Below are 22441 nucleotides of genomic sequence, written 5' to 3'. Positions count from 1 at the left end.
GAGATGATTTTCCGCTGTGATCAGGGATGAGTAATATTTCAGGATATTTGACCTTGAATTAAGTTTTGTTTTTTTCTTTTACAAATTAGGTCTAGTCTGAGGTCAGATAAGGCAGGAATAAAACATTGGACCCTTTAGTCTCTTAATCTAGCCATATAGTCAAAAGATTCAGGGAGGAGAGAATGGAGCCATTATCACTCCCAGGGATCTGAGCATCCCTGATAGAATAGTGCCCAGCAGGTGCCATAGCTCCTAGCCATTGGCCAAGGTTTTGGGGGTGTGGCAATTACCAAAGGCGCCATTGTTGGCTCTGTGAGTTTCAATCACCTGAATTCACACTCCACATCTTCTTTTTTATGTTTTTTATGTTAACATTGTTTATATATCTGTCCAAGCTCTCTTCTTTGCATACAATTTTTTATTGAGGTATAATTGACATATAACATTAATATTAGTTTCAGGACTACAACATAAGGATTCCACATTTGTATATTTTGCAAAATGATCACCACAAAAAGTAACTTATCTAAGAAGGGAGTATGGATAAACAAGTCTATAAATTATCTATTGCCATGTAAAACCATCCCAAAACACAGTGGCTTAAAATGACTACCATCTACCACTGCTCATGAGTCTAAGGGTCAGCTGGGTTGTTCTGCCACTCTGGGATAGGCTTGGCTGGTCTTGGCTGACTCAGCGGGGCTTGCTCATGCATCTGTGGCTAGCTGACAGGTCAGCTGAAGACTGCTGGCCTAGGATGGCCTCCCTCACATGTCTTACAGTTCCATAGCTCTTACCTGAGGTGACAGAGGTGATGAGGTCATGCATCCTTTATCACCCACAGGCTAGCTCAAGCTTATTCACATGATCCCCTCAGTGTTTCCATGGAATGAACTGAAGCCCACCTGTCATGCCTCTTGAGGCCTCAGCTCCACATGAGTGCACCATTACTTCTGCCACATTCTACTGGCCAGAGCAAGTCACAGGCCGCAGCTTAAAATCAAGGAGTGGGAAAATAAGCTAACTTCTTGATAGGCAGAGCAGCAATGTCACATTGTAAAGAGTGAGGATATCAGGAAGAGAAGCATGGTGGTCATTTTTGTAAATACTCTACCACAGGCAAGCAGTCTTAAATGAGTGTGGATAAGGAAGACATTACAGGCTTCTTAAAGCAGACTTACCTAGAGAATAGCATGGGAGCTCACATGACCTCATGAAGAGTGTGAATAGCAAAGTCATGGAAAATAAGAAAAGCTAGGTTGGGTAGCAGATAGTCCAGTCATCGAAAGGCAGAGTGAGTGACGATCACCCCGTGACCCACGGTTCTTCCCCAGGAGGCTGGGCCCCCGTGCGGCTGGTAGGTGGCCATGGAAGATGCGCAGGCCGTGTGGAACTCTTCTACCAGGGAGTCTGGGGGACCGTGTGTGATGACCTCTGGGACCTGCCAGAAGCAAACATCATCTGCAGGCAGCTGGGGTGTGGCTGGGCCATTTTAGCCCCAGGTGAGGCCCACTTTGGGGAAGGCTCTGGGAAGATCCTCCTTGACAACGTGCACTGCAGGGGAGATGAACAGCACCTGGAGGAGTGCTCCCACATCGGCTGGTTTTCCCACAACTGTGGGCACGGAGAAGATGCTGGCGTGATCTGTTCAGGTAAACCCCTGCCCTCCCAGGCAAAGCCCAGCCTCGGCTCTTTCTGAGAGAATACCTTTCAAAAGACAATGTAAATCTAGCTATTGAAAAGGAATCAGTACTTTACTTGCTCACAGCAGATATTTTCATCCCTCATGCTTACAGATGCTGAATACTCAACAGTCTCAGCCCCGGGTAAGCAAGGCGATATTTACATGGGCAGTTTCCCAAAATCTTGGGGAAGAAGTGCTGCTGGAAGTTGGATGTGTCATCCTCCAGGCCGGTGGAGTGACTGGGACATGTGGTGTCACCTGACTGTCCAATGGGAGAAATGGATAGTTCCTTAGAAATCATTTGATCCAACCTCACTTTCAACTTCTCCCCCATTTTATACCCAGGAAGCAGATTCTAAATTTCTCAGACTTGTATATAGCACTTTCAGTTTGCCAGCTCCGAGGGTTACAAGGCAACAGAAATGAGATACGGGTGGGGGGGTGGTTAAAACATAAGAGGTGGTTAAGGACATTTCTTGCCCAGGAGCAGATGGCTGGTGGGCTGGACCTGGCCAAAGTCAAGGTGACCATTCCCACCTTCTCCCTGCTTCTGCTTTGTTCCTGGTGCCCACAGAACTTCTTTTGCTATTGGTTTTCCCACATGCTCTTAATGCCAGCACCCAGAGTTTTCCATGCCAGTGCCCACTCTCCTTCATCAAATCCCCAGGTTCCCTGATGATCTGCCCTCAGCTGGCTCTTGGTCAGAGAGTGAGTCATAAATAAAGCTGAGTAGAAAAGGTCTGATAAAACTTCAGGCATATTCCCTCCTGGGTTGTCAACTCTAGCAGGTGGGAATGGATTGGTCCTAGGAAATGGTCTCTAGTGGGAGGTTCTGGGCCAGGTGTCACTGGTAGGAGATATGCAGGGGGCATGAAGGAGGATCCACAGCATCCTTAGATGTTGGCTCACCATCTCTGAGCAACACCAGGTCAAAGGAAAGGGTGAATTGGTACCTCTTCCTATTCTTTCCTGGAAGTCTCATAACTCCCAGGCCTTGGGTCACTAGAATTGGCTACAGTTGGCAGAATTTCATGTCTTTAGTGTTCTTAAACCCCCAATTTAAAAATATCTCATTTGTGTGTATGACAAGAGGATAATTTATTAAAATCTGGAGAGGATCTAGATCAGTGCTTCTTCTATCCCACACATTAACGTCCCCTACATGTTCTGGCCTTGCCCCCAGAGATGACTCAGCAGTTCGGAGGGGGGGGGGCCCACTGTATTTGATATGAGGTCCTCAGGGTATCATGTGCAGCTAGTGTTGGGACCTCAGAGCCAGCTGACGAGCCACATGTCCTTTGTGTGTTTGACAGATCGCCCACTGGCTGTCATAGCAGGAACAATGGCCACAGGTGAGACTTTGGTATCCTTGGCTGCTCTGACCACCATCTTCTATCTCAAGCCCTGAAGTGATTCTCCAAGGAAGTTGAGCAAAATACTACTGCCCAGGCTGGGTCACCCCTCTGAACCTGTGTTCTGAGTGAAGAGTCCAATAATGAAGGCAGATGAATTTATGGTTCCAATTCCATTTCTATGTAGTCAAAAAAGGCAGTCCAAATAATCAAGTGACACCAGCATGTTTGGTCTCCAGCATGGACACTACATGTGAAAGACAGGCATGTGGCTCTTAACATGGCAGTGTTGCCAGGGCGCTACCCAAGAGCATCATTTCAGAGGGCTGCTGCCCATAACGACCATGTTCTTCTTCTCCACCCTTTTCCCTTCTCTGACAATCTCTATCTTCCTTATTCATGCTTTCTTTGCATCTTCCATTTTTTCCCCTCTGTTTTTGTCTGTACCTTGGGCTTCCAGAAGCTCCACTAAACTTTTCTTAGCACCACTTGGAGATAAAGGGTTAAAATAATACTGATGCCTGGAGAGCCTGGCTGGTCCTGCGGAAGAGCCACAGATAGATGATCAGAGCCAATCGAGTGTAGGTCCAATTCTCATATAGCCAGATAGTCTGATGGAGAAAGCCATTGCCATAGGTGTTACCTTTAATTTTGTACTGAATATTGGGCATATGGATACACAGACAAGCAGATGGAAAAACAAACGGACAAGTGGTGAACAGGCAGACACAGAATGATGTCAGTGTTGGAGGGGTAGATAACTCAGGGCAAGTTCTCTCCACTTAGTAGTGGATTTTTAATAGTGTAATTTTAATAAATTATAACAGATGGCAGATGGAACGCTGACATCTTCATATACATAGAGGTTCCATGTAGACTCAGCTTTACTTGGGAAAATGAAGCCATTTACTCATTACTAGTGGTGGCCTCACAGAAGTCAACCCTACAGAACCCAGCACTAGGGAGTCACAAGCAGAGGGAAAGACTCTGGCTGATGCTGGCTAGCCCACAAGGCCACGTCAGGGGAGAATTCTCTAGACAAGTGAGAGGTGTTTCAAAATTCAGACACTTTCATGCCCTAATCTCCTAAGTTTGTGAGTTTTTAGACTGGTGTATGCCTCTGATATGTCCTAAGACATACCCACAAGGTAATGACCAATGAGACATTTTCGGTGAAAAAAAAAAAAATGAAAGGGAAAGAAAGTGTGAATTATAAAATTAGTGAACTGAACAATGAAAAAAAATTGAAATTCTAAAATATTTTTCTTCTTTTAGAAAAATCTAGGTGTGGCAGAGTAATTACCAACTCATCTGGAGCTATTAGGAATCCCCCACAGAACGAAATGCATGACAACATAACCTGTGTGTGGGAAATCAAGGCTAATGCATCTGATCACATACTGCTGGCATTTCCATATCTTAAGTAAGTCACAAGTGCAGGATTTAAGTATTCTGTGTAGTTTAAAATTCAAAGCATTTTTCTGTGCCGTGAGTCCTTCATGCCCTTTTTAATTTTGAATTTTGAAATAATCGTAGACACACAGGAAGTTACAAAAATAATACATAGAGTCCGACGTACCCTTCACCCAGCTCCCCCCAATGGTGGCATCGTCTATAACTGTAGGACAATATCAAACCAGGAAGTAATGCAATACTGTGCTAGGTCATAGACCTTATTCTGTTTCACTACTTTCCATATCCACTTATGTGTGTGTGTGTGTGTGTGTGTGTGAGAGAGAGAGAGAGTGAGAATGTATGTTTCAGTCTCTGGTTAAAGATGCAGATTTCAGAGAACCCCCAGACCTCACAAATCAAGAAATTTTAGGTTTTAATATTGTAAATAGTCAAGGTTGATGTCATTCACAAATGAATGTCTTATGGAAATTAACTCCCAGGAGCAACCTAAATTATTTATTACTTTTGAATTTTGCTTAATCAAAAAATGACTTAGAATGGACGGCTCATCAGGCTGAGGCATGGAGATGGTCTCCTGACTCTAACCCTAGGGGCATCTGGACAAAACTTCACAATGAAGAACAAGAGCTGACAGATCAGATGACTTGCACAAAGCAAGCAGGGCAGACTTGGTAGTGCACTTTCCTCTAGGCAGGTCGCCTGCAGAGTTTGTAAATAGGTTGTTTGGAGCCTGAAGCCATGTCTTAGAGGCAGGCCATTGCTGGCCGTTGGCCCTGGGCTTCCAGGTACCTGCAGTCCCAGACCTCAGCAGGGGTCCACCTAGTGCTTCCGCCGCCTCTTCCCTCTTCCAGTTAAGATCCCATCTCCTCAAGAAAAAGTGGGATTAAAGGATTCTATACTATGTTTAAATGGCTGACAGGCTTTTAATCTGTCCCCAGTTTCATTGTCATGAAAGAAAGAGTCTGCCTCACAGCATACCTCTAAGATCTGCTAATGGGGAGGCTAAGAGGCAGCCATTGGTCTTTGCTTCCCTAGCCTAGATTGCACCAATGAATATTTTGAAATCCTGGACGGCCCTCCATCCTCAACAAAGTCCCTGGGGAAGACCTGCTCTGGGTCCTACCTCACCTACTCGTCCTCCTCCAGCTCACTGACCCTCGTGTACTTCCGAAGCTTCAACAACATAGGGAAAAACTTCGTTGCTTATTATTATTCTGCAGCCAAAGGTATGAACGCTGGTTAAAAGCAGGAGCTTTGGAACTGCAGCTGGAGTGCCTGCCTTGGGGCCAGTTAGAACCCCATCGCTTACTTTGTGACCCTGGATAAGAGACCTGACCTCTCTGTGCCTCAAACCATTCCCTGTATAATGGGGATAAGAGAAGCTTCCCTCCTAGGCTTGTCGTGGGGCTTACCTGAAATGACACAAGCCCTTGCGCAGTGATGGTATATCATGGGCTCAGTACTTGGCAGATTCAACCCTGGGCCTGGTTCCCCATAAATACCTCATTACAGTCCACCCATTAGGATGCCACTTCTGGAGTTACACTGAATCTAGTACTAGGTGGGTGTTTTAGGACCTACAGAAGAAGAAGAAGGTGTGGTCCCAGCCTAAGAGGGGCTCGTGTACAACCTGGAAGGAGTTCAAGACAAACCCATGTGATACAATTAGAGGACAAGTAGAATATACTAAATGAAGGCAAACAAATAGAATAGACTAGAATATACTAAATTGACACATGCATGCATCTCAGCAAAAGACATTAGAAAAGGGAAAGAGCCATGCAGGCTATAAACATGAAGGGAACATAGGAGGAAACAGCCTTAGATTTGTCTTTAAGCCTAGCCAGGCTGTGAGTCAAGAAATAGGGAGGGGGCACACAGGTGAAGGAGCAGTGTGAGCACAGAGATGGGAAGTACAGGACATGTGGCGAGACGAGAAGGCAGACAGAAGCTAAGCCAAGGGTTTCTGATTAAGCACAGGTACTCAAGGTTGGGTAATCACAGCAACAGTGATCAAAATGGCAACGAACATTTACCGAATGCCTTTTTTATGCGAGGCAACCCTGTAAGCACTTTATACGTGTTACCTCCTTTCATCCTCACACGAACCCATGGTTCTTCCCTTTTTACAGATGGGGAAGCTGAGGCTAGAGAGGTTCCGTAATTGTTCCGAGGTCACCCAGTCATGGGTCCTGCACTATTTACCACTGAGAGAAAAGACGCTGCCTCATGGACCTCATGAGCAGTTCTAGCTTCCGCCTTGGCTGAGATGCTGTTCAGACTAGTCTCCCACCCTGTTAGCGAGCGCCAGGGCGGCTCAGTGAGCACGCTTGGGAAGTATGCTATGAAACACGGAGGAGGCACTCTGTGTCACAAAGTGGATCAGAAGAAGTCACTGTCACTGCGATTGAACAATTACTGACGAGGCTTCTTTGTCATTGCAGAGGCAAGTTCAAGGACCCCACATCTAATCAGTGAGTCGCATTTACTGTTGCTACTTTATCTTCATTCCTCATTGTGTGTCTTCCTCTGTCTGCCCTCCTGGTGCTTGGAGTGTCATAGTTCGATCTCTGTCTTATACATTTCCTAATTTCCTGCATCAGTCCAAGTAGCTGAGAGGTCTGTCAGCCCGGGTTTTGCACAAGCATGATGACCATTCACCATGGAACCAAGTTAAATATACCAATAATTGGGTTTCTATAAATTGATAATTGCCAATTTGATTTCTTAATTCCTTGCTTTTATCAAAAACAGTAAGACACACCTAATCAAGCACTGCACACTTAGGGAAAGTTAACAAAACAGAAGCATGTAGAAGAAATGGCTTTTTCCCTAGAAGGGCACCATGCATGTTTGCATTTTGGCACAGCATGGCACAATTTAAGTGTCATTATATTTCCAGTGACTGGACAGAAGGGAATATTTTTTCTGTTGGATCCTACACATCTGAGGAGCAACATAAACAGAGTTTGACTTGGCAGGTCACTTATTATAAAGATGCTAGGGAGAATGAATCAACCAGAATCTTGGCGTTTAAGGGATATAGCCATCTTGACCCTTTTTATCTGAAGGGTGTCATCTTGTATTCACAGCAATCCCAACAGCAACACCCAAGACAGTGACAGCAAGACCAGGTAAGCCCTGGGATGCATTCATTCATTTACCAACTATCCTTTCCTCTTGGTACCTGCATTGGTACGTGCTGCATGGGCAGGAACTGGACCAACTGCAAGTAGTTCCTCTGTTTGCAAAATGGGCCAGTTGACACTATGCACATTTTTAGGACCATCCAAAACTCTTGGGATCCTTTGGCTCTAGCATCCCAGGGTGAGCAAAGTTCATTTTTTCAGTGTTTTTCAGAGTCTTCAAAGCCTGAGCAGCTTCCAAGTGCCTTTAGTGGGGTTCTATCTTTTTTTTTTATTTGGCCAGTCTTGTTCATAGTTAACCTATATCTGCATAACTAATAGGCTTTTTCAAAGTGAGTAGAGCGTCAAAGCCATTCCAGAGGCAGTGAGATGGAATATCAGAGAAAAATACTGAACTTTGGAACCGGAAGTGCTGACTTTAGATCTGCTACTTCCCAGATGTGGGATTTGGAGTGAATCATTTCACCTCTCCAACTTTCAGTCTCCTTATGGATAAAATTGGCATACTGGTGCTCTTCTGCTTGCCTCCTGAGTTATTACAAAGGTGAAGATGAATACATACACGCACACACACACACACACACACAAAGGCGTTCCACAAAGCCACAAATTACTGTGAATATTATTTACAATTTTTGTCTGCATTTGGCTAAAATAGATTGGCACATACCTCTGGCCCAATAGGTACTCGATTAATGAATGCTTTAGGCTAAATGTTATTTTGACAATCTTAATTGCGTATTAACCTCCAACTAGGAGGTTGACCAGTTGACTGGCTCTTTTATCAAGTTCCCCAACCCTAATAGTAGTGTCAGGGTGGAGAGCTCAACCAGCTCATGGGCAATGTGCGGTGTCCCTAGAAGACAATGATCACCAGGTCTCTATCTGCAGGGGACTGGCCAGAGCTGCGGCTGGTAGGCGGCTCAGGTCGGTGCTCAGGACGCGTGGAGGTCCTCCACCAGGGGGCCTGGGGCACCGTGTGTGATGACCTCTGGGACCTGAACGAAGCCGAGGTCGTGTGCCGACAGCTGGGGTGCGGACGGGCCGTGTCCGCCCTGGGGAAGGCCCACTTTGGCCCGGGCTCTGGAAACATCTTCCTGGACAACCTGCAGTGCTCCGGGGTGGAGCGCAGCCTGGGCCAGTGTGCCCACTCGGGCTGGTCGGAGCACAACTGTGGCCACCATGAGGATGCTGGCGTCATCTGCTCAGGTAGCCCCTCCTCTTTCAGATGGTCATTGCCAGTCCCACTGTCTTCAAGACCACCCTGCTAGAATTGAGAGTTGGCCAGGGACAAAGGGCCCTCAAACACGTGGCATTCAATTTTTGCTTTATCTCTTCTAACTTGGTCAAAAATATAAGATTTTAATTGCTAGCCTCCCAGAATAAAACCTTCTGATTTTCTAATTTGGTAGTAAGATTTACCAAAGGTAGGTGTGCTTTACTGAAAACTGACATGTGCAAAGAACATATTTAACTATGGGAATGCTTAAGGAGTTGATCTAAAAGTCTTTCGATCAGAGGTAATGAGAAGATGTCAGAGCTGGACAGACTTGAGTCTGGATCCCAGAACCGGTGCTGACACTCAGACTGCATTTGGGCAACACTTAAACTCTTAGAGGCTCAGTTTCTCCATCTGTAAAACTGGGGACTGATGGCTCTCTTGCAGGAGTGCTGAAAGGATTCGAGCTGTCTTTTGTAAAGCACTTTCGGACACCTGACAAAGGGACTGCATATTCAGTCATTTTTCCTACCATCTTCCTCACTCAATACCCCAAGGAAATCAGTGGACTAAAATGGCTCATTTTAAAAGATCTTATTTATTTATTTGAGAGAGAGAGAGAGAGCACAAGTGGGGTGAGGGCCAGAAGGAGAAGCAGACTCCCCACTGAGCAGGGAGCCTGATGTGGGACTCCATCCCGAGATGCCGGGATCATGACCTGAGCAGAAGGTAGGCACTTAAGGACTGAGCCACCCAGGTTCCCTAAAATGGCTCATTTTAATCACCTTATGACATTACAATTTTTTTCAGATACTTTGGATTTATCCATGTGCAAAAATTAGCGAGGAGTAAGGTAGTCACCTCACAAATGTCTACTAATAACCCTTTCCAATAATGAGAAGCCTTTTGATAAACTAGTACCTGGTGTGACTTGAAAGATTAGTACCTATAACTCAAAGCGGTATTTGTGACATGGAGTCGCCCCCATGAGAAGCAGTACCTGCTCTTTAATCTGAGGTGATACTTAAAAGCATGTCTGTTGGTGCCTTCATCTGTCCATCTGTTTGCTTCGTGGCATCTTGTTACATGTGGCATGGCTGACCTACTTGCAGCCTCACAGGCCACGTGTTATTCCTGTTTCTGTGTTCTGGAGGATGATTATCTACATCTGAGCTGCCCCCAAAGACTCCTCAAAATGAAACTCATCTGCCACAAAATCAGCAGTTCAAGTCGGACCCCACACATGCCCTTCATGGCTGATGGTTTCCTCACGGCAGGAGCCAGCCAACAGCCTGAGAGAAGCTCTCGTTTATGTCCACGGATGAATCTGGGTCTCCCAGCACTGTTATTTAATGGGACTAATTCTTCCCAGATCAGATCAATAAACACTTGCAAGGATGTAGTTCAAATCTTTGCATTGAGTCATTGAAGGCAGGATTTCTGAAACATACTGACATATTTGTTCTTCCTATAAACAGATGCTGAAGAATCGCTCATTAATAGTCCAGGTAAGTCAGACTTTATCTTGATGGGACTCAAATATCAGCTCTCCCTGATTTTTCTGCGGGCTATTTATTTTCTTTCAGCTCTAAGTTCACTCTCTGTCTAAATTGCAGAAGTTTTCACACCACTGAGACACCAGTGGAATTATGACTCTTGATTTTTTTACACGTGGTGATGGCTCTGTGTTTGTGTGTGTGCATGTGTGTGTGTTTGTGTGTGTGTGTGTGTGTATGTATGTGAGTCCATATTTTTTAGAGATACATGAAGAAGAAATGGCATTTCAGTGTCTTTGCATATGCTTTTCCCTCTGGCTCAAAGGCCTTTCCCCACCTCCTCCCTGGCCCACTCCTCACTGTTTGAAGAGGATTCTTCCCATGTGCCCCCTTTAGCCTGTTTATAACCCAGCACCTGTTCTTCCCCTTGACTGTTTTTATCATACTGTGAATAGTGCAGTGTCCCACTGTCTTTTGATTAAAGGACTTTAGGCGCCCCAAGGGCAGGAACCACATCTCTTTGGCTTATAAGGTATTATCAATGCCTAACAGGAAAGGCAATCAATAAATTCCTTTGAAATGAGATTAAACTGGCTCAAGACCCCACAACCTGCAGCTTAGGAACACACCTCAGAAACGTGAGGAACAAGCCCCAGGGTTCATGACCCACCATGTCCCTCCACAAAGCCATAGTCCTGCTGGCCTCTGAGGCCTGATGCTGGTGCACCCCAGGTGGGTCATTTGGGGACTCACACACTCACCCTATCTCTATCTGCAGGGGACTGGCCAGAGCTGCGGCTGGTAGGCGGCTCAGGTCAGTGCTCAGGACGCGTGGAGGTCCTCCACCAGGGGGCCTGGGGCACCGTGTGTGATGACCTCTGGGACCTGAACGAAGCCGAGGTCGTGTGCCGACAGCTGGGGTGCGGACGGGCCGTGTCCGCCCTGGGGAAGGCCCACTTCGGCCCGGGCTCTGGAAACATCTTCCTGGACAACCTGCAGTGCTCCGGGGTGGAGCTCTACCTGGGCCAGTGTGCCCACTCGGGCTGGTCGGAGCACAACTGTGGCCACCATGAGGATGCCGGCGTCATCTGCTCAGGTAGCCCCTCCCCTCTCGGGCAGTAATTTCTAATGTTTTTATTGAAGACATTTTGAAACTGTGCATCCCAGATGGAATTTATCCATCCGCCCATTTGCTCATTCTTTCATAAAACAATCCTTGAACGTCTGCTCTGCACCAAGCCCTGGGCTCACACACACCCTTAGGCAGCGCCAGGTTGCACACGGGAGGTCTCGAATGTTTGTGTACACCAGCCCCACCTGAGGTATTGCAATGCAGAATCCTGGGCCCCAGCCCCAGAGATCATGACTAACTAATTTGGGCAGGGCTGCTGGAATCTGCCTTTTCACAAGTAGCCTGGGTGATTCAGCATAAGAGGGGCCATGGGTAATCCTGCACTGCCTGAGGTGGGGCAGAGAGGATCCAGCTGCTGTGCCCCACCCCTCCCAAGACCAGAGACCCTGCCAGAGGAGGGCTGAGTCTTGTGCCCCAAAAGGCAAGGGTCCTCTCCCATTATTCCCCACCTGCACCCTTTCCCCTCCATCTGCCACCTGCACCCTCGTTACCCTGCCCCCATGCTTTGGATTCACTAAAGAGAGTGACCTATTGCCTTTCTTTTTGCATTCAGATGCAGAAGAACTGCCTCCTCCCACACCTCCAGGTATGTCCATATTTTTTTCTAGTCCAGACAACTTTCCAATAATAATAATATCAAATTTACTTGCAAATGCTAAGAAACAGGCACTTTTCTGAGCCCCTCACATATATAACTCATTTAATCCCCACAATAATGCATTGAAGCAAGTACTTTTCCAGTTGGGTGAACTGAGGCAAAGAAAGTTAGTAATGTACCCAGGGCTAGCCAGTGGATTTGAACCCTTGGCCACCAGTCTCATTGACCACATCCTTTCACTGACCCCAGCTCCACAAAGACAAGGTAAAATTAGCACAAAGACGGGGAGACATTTTGCTCAGACTATTGCTAATCCTGCAAAAAGGCATTTTATATTTTACAGAAGAGAAATTTGAGGCACAGAAAGGTTGAGTAACTTTCTTGAGATCACTCAGTAAGTTAATGGTGGAACCGAGTACTGACACGGATCAGTCTGCCCACAAAGTACATGTTCTTGGGGATCTTACGACTTTTGCCTATTTTCAGAGATTTTCTAACTTAAGGATTGAGTGATATTCATCTGTAATAAAAACCAAAGATTAGAAAAACCAGACCAACACATGCAATGTAAATTCTGAAATGATACTGGAGGTAAACAAAAAGGCATTTTGTTTCATTGCAATAGACATTTCTGAGCATCTGCACCAGAGCAGGCATGATGCTGGGGTTTCTGTATGAATAAATTTATCTCATCCTCAGAGCTGAGGATTAAGGAGATCCAAAAGCCTGCCCAAGATAACTCAATTAGAAAGTAGCAAAACTAGGGGCACCTGGATGGTTCAGTCAGTTAAGCATCCAACTCTTGATTTCGGCTCAGGTTATGATCTGAAGGTCATGGGATTGAGCCCCATGTCAGGCTCTGCGCTCAGCGGGGAGTGTGCTGGAGATTCTCCCTCCCTCTCCTTCTGCCCCTCCCCCAACTCGTTCATGCTCTCCCTCTCTCTCTCAAGTAAATGAATAAATAAATCTTCAGAAAAGGGAGAGAGAGAGAAGAAAGAAAGTAGCAGAACTGGACTTTGCAGACCCCATCTCGCCCTTTGAATGAACCTGGCTGCCTCCACATACACAAGTCATAAGTCATTGGCAGAAGCATCTCTCTTGGACACTTGCGTAGAGAAGTGGGATCATGAGTGGGAGGGAGGACTGTCCAAATTTCCAAGGCCATGGATAGAGGTCAAGGGCAGTGGATATTCAAATGAAGGCCTACCTGTAGTTTTCATTCAGCTATGCTGAAGCTTACATAGATGACAGGGAAATGAGGAAGACCATGTTGAGTGGAAGAAACCATCCTGGTTATGTGTTGCTACTCCAAAAACAGTGGTTTAACACTACAGCCATTTAATGACATGTTATGTTGTTGTGGGTCAGGAATTTGGGCAGAGCTGGGATAGGAGATTCTTCTGTTCCACGTAGCTCTGAGCAGGGTCACTCGGTGGAGCTCGCCTACAGGGTGGTCCTGAGACTTGAGGACAGCTGCACTCACATGCTCTGTGCTTGGAGGAGTTGGAAGGGTGGGCTCAGCCAGGGCCCTCTTCCTCTCCAGGTGGTCTCAGGACTCCTCACACGGTCTCTCCTGCAGCAGACTAATCAGACTCCTTACAAGGTGGCTCAGGGTGCCACAGACAAGCCCGTGTTCCCAGAGACAAGAAGTGGAAGCTTTAGTCTCTTAAAGCACAGTGTCACTTCCACCATATTCTGTTGGCCAAAACAGAGGCCACCCAGGTTCAAGCAAGGAGACGTAGATCCCACTTCATGACAGGAGGCATGTCCAAGAATGTGTGGCCTTCTTTAATCTGCCACAGGACAGTAGAAATATTCACTCAGCACCTTCAGACCTTTCTCAGTTGGCACTAAGTACCTTGACACTTCAGAGAAAACCCTTCACATTTCACTAACTTATAGATGAAATGCAGTATTTTTCCCCTGGATGTCAGCATGACCTCCCTTTTTTTTCCCCCTTCTAGGTCTTTCCACAGCTTCTCGGGATTATATAACAGGTAGTCACTTGTTTTAAATTGAGATGTAACTCCACACCGAGAGAACCGTCACAGCAGATGCTAGGCAGTGTGCCCAGGATGTGGCACAGAGAGGCTGGCACAACACGGGTGAGGGGCTGCTTGTCCACCTCCCAGGCCAGTCCTGTCATGGCCCCTTCCGTGAGAACGCCAGGGGAGTCAGGACCTCAGCCGACACAGCCCCTCGGTCAAGGGGCATCCATTTGCACTGCTAAGGCCTGTAAATACTGACTTGCTAGCCAAAGGGGCAGGCTAGGAAGGGGGTATGTGGATCTGCCCAGGTCAGAGTAGGTGGGGGGGTGACAGAGACTGTGGCTGGTCACACCTGGTGGTACCCAGCCTGCCTTTTCTGGGTATGGTCCTGTAGGGGGCACCCATGATGGGTCCCAGCTCATGTGTAGAGGTTTCAAGAAACCCGTCCCAGGGTTTTTGTGTCTGTCTGACCTGGCCCAGTTGTAACTACAACACAGCCAACAGGATAGCTCCGAGATGACTGGGCGCGTCCCTACTTCCCGCCATCTGTCGCAGGAAAGACCAAGAATCTTGGAATTCTGGGAGCATTACCAGTTAGTTAGGCAAAAACAGGAAGGAGCAAATTAAGCAGCTTGGTAATTTAGGGGGCAGGGTCAACAACTCATGTTATGTTTTCATGTTTCCTCTAAAATAATTTGATGATTCTAAGATTTTTGCTTTTTTGCATGGCATGCTGCTTTAAGTGTATGTGCACGTGTGTACATAAGCATGTGTATTGATTTATATGAATATGACGTAAAATACAATACGGAAGAAATTAGATTTCACTTGTGTAACTCTTATAAATCCAAAGACCTGTAAGTTCCAGTCTCAGTAGATACTGAGTTAAAGGAAACACAATCTACCCAGAAAAGGTGGTGAAAAAGAACTTAAGGGGGTGGCCAGTCATAGTCCCCTTCAATGAAGGCCACATCGTCCCCTTCTCTCTGGCTCCTCAGACCCCAAAGTTGTTCTGGAGCTTCTCGTTCCCCAAACCTTCCCAAACTCGCACCATGCCCAGGCTCAATAGAATCTGTCCCTTCGTCCCTCCTCCCCAACCCCCCATGTAGATCCTCTCTGCCTCTCTCCCCACAAGCAAGAATCCTTCTGCCTTAGAAGAAGGAGGAGATAGTGAACAGACCTGACAAATATAATATTTTCTTTGGCAGAGGGTAAGGGGAGAGGAAAAGGCAGAGAACTCCCATATTCTAATATTTTTGCCCCATCAGGATGAGATTGAATGGGCCCTCCTTCCCTGGAGACGTTTAGGCTAAAAGTCCGTACAGACACCTGGGTGTGCCCCCCGCCCCCCGGGGGGACCTGCCTGACTCCACCCGACCACCAGGTGTGAGAGGGTCATGACTGGGGTCCCACAGTTGGTGCCTCGGGGCACATGCTCACATCCTTTTTCCTCTGGCTTTAGGGGGAAGTAGCGCCTGCGGAGGGGTCTTGTCAAGTCTCTCTGGCTCCTTTTCCAGTCCGCTGTACCCGGAAAGCTACCCGACGGACATCCAGTGTGTTTGGGAGATTCATGTGGATAAAAAATTCCGCATAGAACTCATGATTCCAACTTTGAAGTAAGAAAACGACTTTTTCAGAGAAGATTCTTTCTAAATGTGAATTCAGAATAAATATATTTCTTTTAGTGGGAAACATTTGGCGGGGGGGACAGAAGAACACAAAATTCTTCCCAATTTGAAGATCAAATTAATTTTGTAGCGCTATCCAACAAGTTACTTCTAGTTTGAAAAATTGAATAAGTGGTTTATTGACATATTTAACTCAACCTTATGATGATAGCTTTTCTTTTTATTTTTTTCTAAGAATGTCACCCAAATCCTCCTTACCAGCTTGGCCCTTGTTATACAATGGGTACCAATACTTATCCTCTTAGATTTTCTTTTTCCTTTATAAATTTTAAACAAGCAGTAGAAGGCTTTCATACACACCCACGAGCCACCTACTCCAGCCCCAGGCCCTGGATCTTCTCAGTGCTGCCTCCAAGTGAAAGGAGCCAGGGCAGACATGGCCTTATCTCTGGCATGTAGGGGATACATTTCTCTAAGGCACTGACATTTTTTATCTCCATGGCATGAAATAATAACTGACATTTTTTAATGCTGGCTGTGTATCCATGCTCTGTACTATGTGTTCTGTATGCTTTGTAATACTCCAGCATCACTACAGCCCGAGGTATATGCCCCTGTCATCTCCGTTAGAGATGAGAACCTGAGGCTCAGAGATGTTAACTGACTTGCCCAAGGCTAACCAGCTAGGTCTGTCTGCTGTCAAAGCTCCACCTCTTCTCCAACTTGTGATTCTGTGGGCAGAGTCTGCGCAAAGCCCTTCTTGTATATGACACTCACCTTGCCACAAACACAGCAACACTATGAGATGCTATGAAAATCCCCCTTCAGCATACACTGAATTACTGTGTGGTCCATGGAGCCAGGCCCACCTTGTGCCAAAGAATACCCTAGAAACCTATTGTCTTTGTTGACTAAAACCCTAAGGACACGGAGAGCCCACAGGAAGTGAGAACCTTGAACGCACACTTCCAAAGTCCCTCTTATTATAGGTAATCTGTTCCTTCAAAATCAGCCTCACACACATCCCTCATGAGTGACTGCCAAAGTGCAGATACTCTCTACATGCTGACATTTTTATTTTAAAATCAAGCTTTTTCTCCCCAAGAATTTGAGTGTGGAAAATGTTGTGAAATATAGAGATAGGAAAATCTGGGTGTGATGTTGATTACATGATGATCATCGGGGTGTTGGCCTGGGAAGGATTTATTTGCAATGTACACTAGCATTTCTAATGTTCCGTGTAGATGGTGATTGGCCAGAGTCATTATAATTTTTGGTTTTCTGTTCCTAAGTTGTAACCATAAGCCTCCCACAACCCTCACACAGAATAAGAGTTCTGTAATAAGACATCTGTAGAAGTTAACTGATACTCTATATGTCAATATGCAGTTTAAAGTAAATCCAAATATTTAATCCTATGATTGTCATACTTTTTTAAGTTTTAAGATCTAGGAAGCTTGAACCTGCCACTAACCCTCCACTTCAATGCCCCCAGCCTGGAGGATATCCTTGGATGCCCCTACGACTCCGTTGAAATCTTCGATGGCCCCAGGATTGCCTCGCTGTCCATGGGGAAGTTCTGTGCCTCAGTAGCTGTGATATTTTTCTCCTCCTCAGACATCATGACCGTGGTGTTCCGAAGTGATTCTATGATCACCAACACTGGCTTTTATGCTCTGTTCAACGCAATTCCACAGGGCGAAGGAGAGTCAGGTAGGAAGCTTCAGGTCTTTAAAAGACAGAACAGTTTTCTATCTTGAGAGACTCCCCTATTTGCAAAGGCCTGGGATTCAGTTTTTAAAACACCCCACAATTGGCCCCATAAGCCCTGCTGTGTCGCTGTTAGATTTTCCCACTAAGAGCATCACATGGGCAATTGAAATCAGGCAGTGATGTGAGGCTGAAATGACAAGATGATTTGGGGGTAGTGGTAGTGCCTGGGAAGACAGCCTGGGGGACAGAAGAGAATGCCTGGGTGGGGAGGGTGCTCCTGCGGCTTGAGTGGGAATAGAAGACCTTGCTCGGGGACATGTGATGGGTGACAATGAAGGGGCATTCCAGGCAGAGAGAATAGCAAATACAAAGGTTCTTGGGGACACGCTAGAGAAACAGAAACCAAGGTGAGTGTGGCAGAACTTGTGAACTCAGTAAGGGAAGGTCTCCAGGAGACAGCATGCCATTCCAGGTGGCCACCGCCCATCGGCCCAGAAATAGCCATCCCCATTGGGCTTTAAGAACTCATAGACACCCTGGTGTCCCAAGTCCTTCAGGGGATTAAATCTACACTTACCCAAGTCATGTTCAAAAACAGAGTTGTGGACCCCTTCCCCCAGGACCCCAGTATTGTGTCAGAGACCCACACAGCAAGACCTGTTACTGAATCAAGACGGCCTTAGGCTTTGTTCTTGCCTTCATTTGCCTTAGACACAAATGCAGGAGTTTGAAATCCTTCCTACTTAAAACTTCCTAAGCTCAAAACTAAAACCCTGCTCTATTTAGAAGATGGACCCCAGCTGCGGCTGGTGGGCGGATCTGGACGGTGCTCAGGACGAGTGGAGGTCCTCCACCAGGGGGCCTGGGGCACCGTGTGTGATGACCTCTGGGACCTGAATGAAGCCCAGGTGGTGTGCCAACAGCTGGGGTGTGGACGAGCCATTGCAGCCCCTGGAAAGGCTCACTTTGGCCCCGGCTCCGGAAACATCCTCCTGGATAACATTCAGTGTTCAGGAAGCGAGAACCACCTTGGCCAGTGCCCTAGCTCCGGCTGGTTGGACCACAATTGTGGCCACCATGAGGACGCGGGTGTCATCTGCTCAGGTAGCCTCTCCTCCCATGGCAGGTTCTTTCTGACCTTTCGACCAGCAGAATTTGAGTGATGGATGGAGGGTGTGCACAGAGCAGGGCCAGGGGAGCTGAGAATGGTGGCCCCACAAGAACGTCCCCTCAGCCAGATTGACAAAGAATGCTGAGAGCCTGACTCCACTCTAAAGAAATGTACGCAGAGCCATGCGATTGCCAGGTCCTTCTCTCTACAACCTTTCCTGGGTCCGAGCTCCTTTTCCAGAACCTAATATGCCCTTGTTCTTGTTTATGTCACATGAACCTTGCCTGCTTGAGACCTGCTCACACTAGGAAACCACCACTTGTCTTCAAAAATGTAACTTAGATTTCCTAACTTTACCTTTTTTTTTTAATTCATGCAGATGCTGGGGCCTGGGCTCCAGATGTGACCCCCACAACCCCAGGTAGGTCCAATACTGTGAACTTGTAATATCTCTGCAAAGTGAATAAGAAATCTAATCTGTCTTGACCTAGACACTGGTGGACAGTGACCTAGGCACTGATCTCCCAAGGGAGTTTTGAAATTCCCAATGCCCAGGCTGCACCCAGACCAGTCACATCAGAATCTCTGGGCTCACACCAACCAGGTCATCAGTAATATTTAAAGCCTCCCATGTGATTCCAACATGCAGCAAGTTGAGAACCAGCCACATTTCCCGAATGAGATGGCATCCAAAACACCCCTCTGGACAGCACAGCAAGGAAGGGCAAGAGGGGAAAGGGGCAAGAAGTTCCATCACTATGGCTGAGAAGAAGGTCAAGATGGGGAGGAGAGAAGGTAGGAAGGTTTGCTTCCCAGGAACATGAGTTGGAAATTGAAAGTGTGGGAGAAAACACAGATGAGTCCATGCCACACTCTCCCAGTGGAGTCAAGAACAGGCTGAGCATGAGAAGTAAAGCCATTTGGAGCTACTCTGGGAGCCTTCGGACTTTGCCAACAACACAGGAATAGAGAAAGGGTACACATTGTTCTGGTAACCGACTCAGAGTCAGTGTGTGGCAGTGACCTCCAAACTCAAGACTCCAGTGATATCTGAGCACGTGTGGTCCTGCCTCCTGCAGCCGCCTACCTCTTCTGGACAGGCTCTCAGCTGCCCACTTCCCTGCCTGCTGGCACCCTGGGCCCCACCCGGCCTCCTTCCCAACCCTGCGCAGTGATTACCTCCACCCTCTGCCTTCACTGGGGGCCTGGGTGTGGGGAAGGTCAAGGTTGAGGAGTACCCTGTAGTGTTTAGGGGCTAGGCAAGGTGGCTAGCAGCCTCTCCCTACCTGGGGCTGGCACCACCTTGGCACATTTGGAGGGACACTTGGTGGGGGGGGGCCTCTTACCCACTCTAGTCCAGATCCCAAGGGCTCCCAGGTTGAGGTCGCCATCCCCTGGAGGCTGCCCATCTCATGTAGGATGCAGAAGTGAATCTATGGGAAAGGGCGATTGACTTCCCCACCTCCAGCTGAGGCCCCACATTTTCATTTTGCATTGGGACCAACAAAGCATACAGCAGCCGTGGAGGGGAGGCAGAGCTCACAGAACCATTTCTCGGGGACTGACAAGCAGCTAGCTCCCTTTGGTGCCCTCTGGCTTTTCCTTTCTTCTCCAGTGAGTAATCTCCCCTGGCCTAGAGCAGGAGAGGAGGAGGAAGAAGAGAGGACATGGCTTTCAGTTCATCAGACAGCTCTGTGCCAAGTCCCACTTGTGATCTAGGGTTGCAAACCTCAGAAGGCTTTTCTCTCTTTTCTCTCTGCTACAATATTCCTTTTCTGAGGCACAGATGCATAACTGAGTAAATAAGAGAATGCATCATGGAGTAAAAGACACTAGGGGGAAAAATGAAACCTTTTATGTCTAAATACTATCCACCAGTAGATGAACGACTTCTCAATAAAGCATTATATATTTGCAGGGACACACACACAAAATAAGGCTTTTGCCATTTAATTCTCCCAGGGAAACACTGCATCTCAAACATTTTAACTAAAGGGAATTGCTTCTTTTTTTAAAAGATTTATTTATTTATTTGAGAGAGAGAGAGGGAGAGAGAGTATGAGAGGGTGGAGGGGCAGAGGGAGAGGGAGGGAGAATCATAAGCTGACTCCTCGCTGAACATGGAGCCAGACGTGGGGCTTGATCTCACCACCCGGAGATCACAACCCTGAGATCCCTACCTGAGCCAAAACCAAGGGTCAGCTGCTTGACCGACTGCACCACCCAGCGCCCCAAGAGGGAATTGCTTCTGAGACAACTTGAGGTCAGAAAAAAACTTACTCTGCCGCTGTCCAGCACCCTTCCTGGCGAAGGACTGAGAGGGCAGGTGACACAGGCTCTCAACTGCTCAGCCGTTTGTGGCAGTGCCGCCCAAGGAGAAGGACCATGGAGACAAAGGATTTCTCGAATGCATCTGACCCATTTGCTTCAAACTCCATGCCCACGAGTCCCTGGTGTGAAACTCTGACAAGCACCAGCTTTCCATTGGACAGGCTTTCAAAACCTGCCCTGCCCTTGACCTGCCAGGCAATGGTGCCTAAGGATACATCTAGAATATAGAAATACATGCCTCACAGAAATCAAAGCTGAAAGGACACAAGAAAGGAGGAAGCTCCCCACTGGGGCCCGTCGACCTCAATGGAACGCTTGTCCCACCTGCCTTTCCCACCCAGGCTCTCGGCTGTCTGGTTTTCGTCCCTTGTCCCTACGCCTTTCTGCATGCTCTGCAGTGGCGTGCGCTCATAAGCGCAGTGATGTTACTGTGGGTGATGCCTCGTGACTGATCGATCTCAGGATAGCCCTGGGGTTGGTGGATCCTAAGGCAGAAGAGAAACAAGTCACGTAGCTGTGCGTTGTCGGTGATTTTTTGGTGAAACACTGAAAGAAGGGGAGAGACCACATCCCACATTAGGAGAGAAAAGAGAAATGAGGGAGCCCACACCACGTATCAAGACTCAAGGGTAGTAACAGGTTCATTCATTTGTATGTAACTATACGATGCTTTTGCAGTGCTGAGCTCTTTCCTGATTTTCTTTGGTTTCGGTTTTTGCAGGTCCCATCCCTCAAGGGCCTACACCGCAAGGTGGGCCTACGCCACGAGGTAACTCTCTTTCATTGAAAGTATAACCTGTAAAGGATGGAATCACTCTGATAATTCATAAAAGCAGAATAGATGTCTGCCTGTCCTGGCTGCCTGAGGGGAAGGAATTGGTGGGATGGAGCCCTCACAGATGGGTGGATCGTCTACATCTGAATTGAGCTGGTTTGCATGACAGGAAGCTGGGCAGAGCATTAATGAGATATCAACTAGACACTCCACACCTGTCACATATGTGTCCCATCCCATTTCCACTCTTGCCTACAGTCTTAGGGTCCCACCCCGGTACCAGTCACACATCTTTTCTTCCCCCTCATTCCCTCTCAGGGGTACAATCACACACCAGCCAAGCTACAACGATGCCTAAACCACCATGATCCCTTCCCATTTTGTGATTCCCTGTTGAGCTTGATGGAATTCTGGATTCTATTCCTAGGAAAAGACAAGGTACATGCCTGAAGAAGCCAACCAGTGGTCTCTTGTCTGCCCACAGGAAGAAGTAACTCTTGTGGGGGAGTAATTTCAGGCCTCTTGGGCTCCTTCTCCAGTCCTTGGTATCCAACGAACTACCCCACTGACGTGGAGTGTATCTGGGTGATACATGTGGCTGAGAAGTTCCACATAGAACTGGCGATCCCAAGCCTGAAGTAAGCAGCTTTGCCTTTTTCTACTTCAAAGGCCAGATTAGACTGGAATCCATGCTTTCCTCAAGGAGGTGGCCTTTCCACGTACCTAGTCAACTTGGCAGCTGTAACAAAAATATCACAAACTGGTTAGCTTCATAAACCACAGAAATTTATTTCTCACAGTCCTGGGGGCTGGAAAGTCCAAGATCAAGATTCAGGGTCTGGTGAGGGCCTG

The 22441-nt window shown here is 47.2% G+C and overlaps 1 protein-coding gene across 1 annotated transcript in view; it reads left to right on the top strand.

Annotated features, from left to right (window-relative positions):
- The window catches only part of SPADH (spermadhesin family member), a 42891-nt gene extending 20660 nt beyond the window's left edge, over nucleotides 1-22231 (top strand). Inside the window, exons 6-19 of the mRNA XM_078076903.1 lie at nucleotides 2998-3036; nucleotides 4294-4459; nucleotides 5488-5678; nucleotides 6897-6926; nucleotides 7545-7586; nucleotides 8490-8807; nucleotides 10296-10325; nucleotides 11092-11409; nucleotides 11999-12031; nucleotides 15494-15647; nucleotides 17155-17372; nucleotides 18159-18476; nucleotides 18863-18908; nucleotides 22081-22231. Coding sequence (XP_077933029.1) covers nucleotides 2998-3036; nucleotides 4294-4459; nucleotides 5488-5678; nucleotides 6897-6926; nucleotides 7545-7586; nucleotides 8490-8807; nucleotides 10296-10325; nucleotides 11092-11409; nucleotides 11999-12031; nucleotides 15494-15647; nucleotides 17155-17372; nucleotides 18159-18476; nucleotides 18863-18908; nucleotides 22081-22231 — 2054 coding nt within the window. The remainder of the gene's footprint in view (nucleotides 1-2997; nucleotides 3037-4293; nucleotides 4460-5487; nucleotides 5679-6896; nucleotides 6927-7544; nucleotides 7587-8489; nucleotides 8808-10295; nucleotides 10326-11091; nucleotides 11410-11998; nucleotides 12032-15493; nucleotides 15648-17154; nucleotides 17373-18158; nucleotides 18477-18862; nucleotides 18909-22080) is intronic.
- The last annotated feature ends 210 nt before the right edge of the window (nucleotides 22232-22441 follow it).

This window comes from Halichoerus grypus, chromosome 7 (assembly GCF_964656455.1).
Source record: "Halichoerus grypus chromosome 7, mHalGry1.hap1.1, whole genome shotgun sequence".
NCBI classification, from domain to species: domain Eukaryota; kingdom Metazoa; phylum Chordata; class Mammalia; order Carnivora; family Phocidae; genus Halichoerus; species Halichoerus grypus.
Note: the sequence above shows the minus strand (reverse complement) of the source record. Positions and strands in the feature narration are given on the sequence as shown.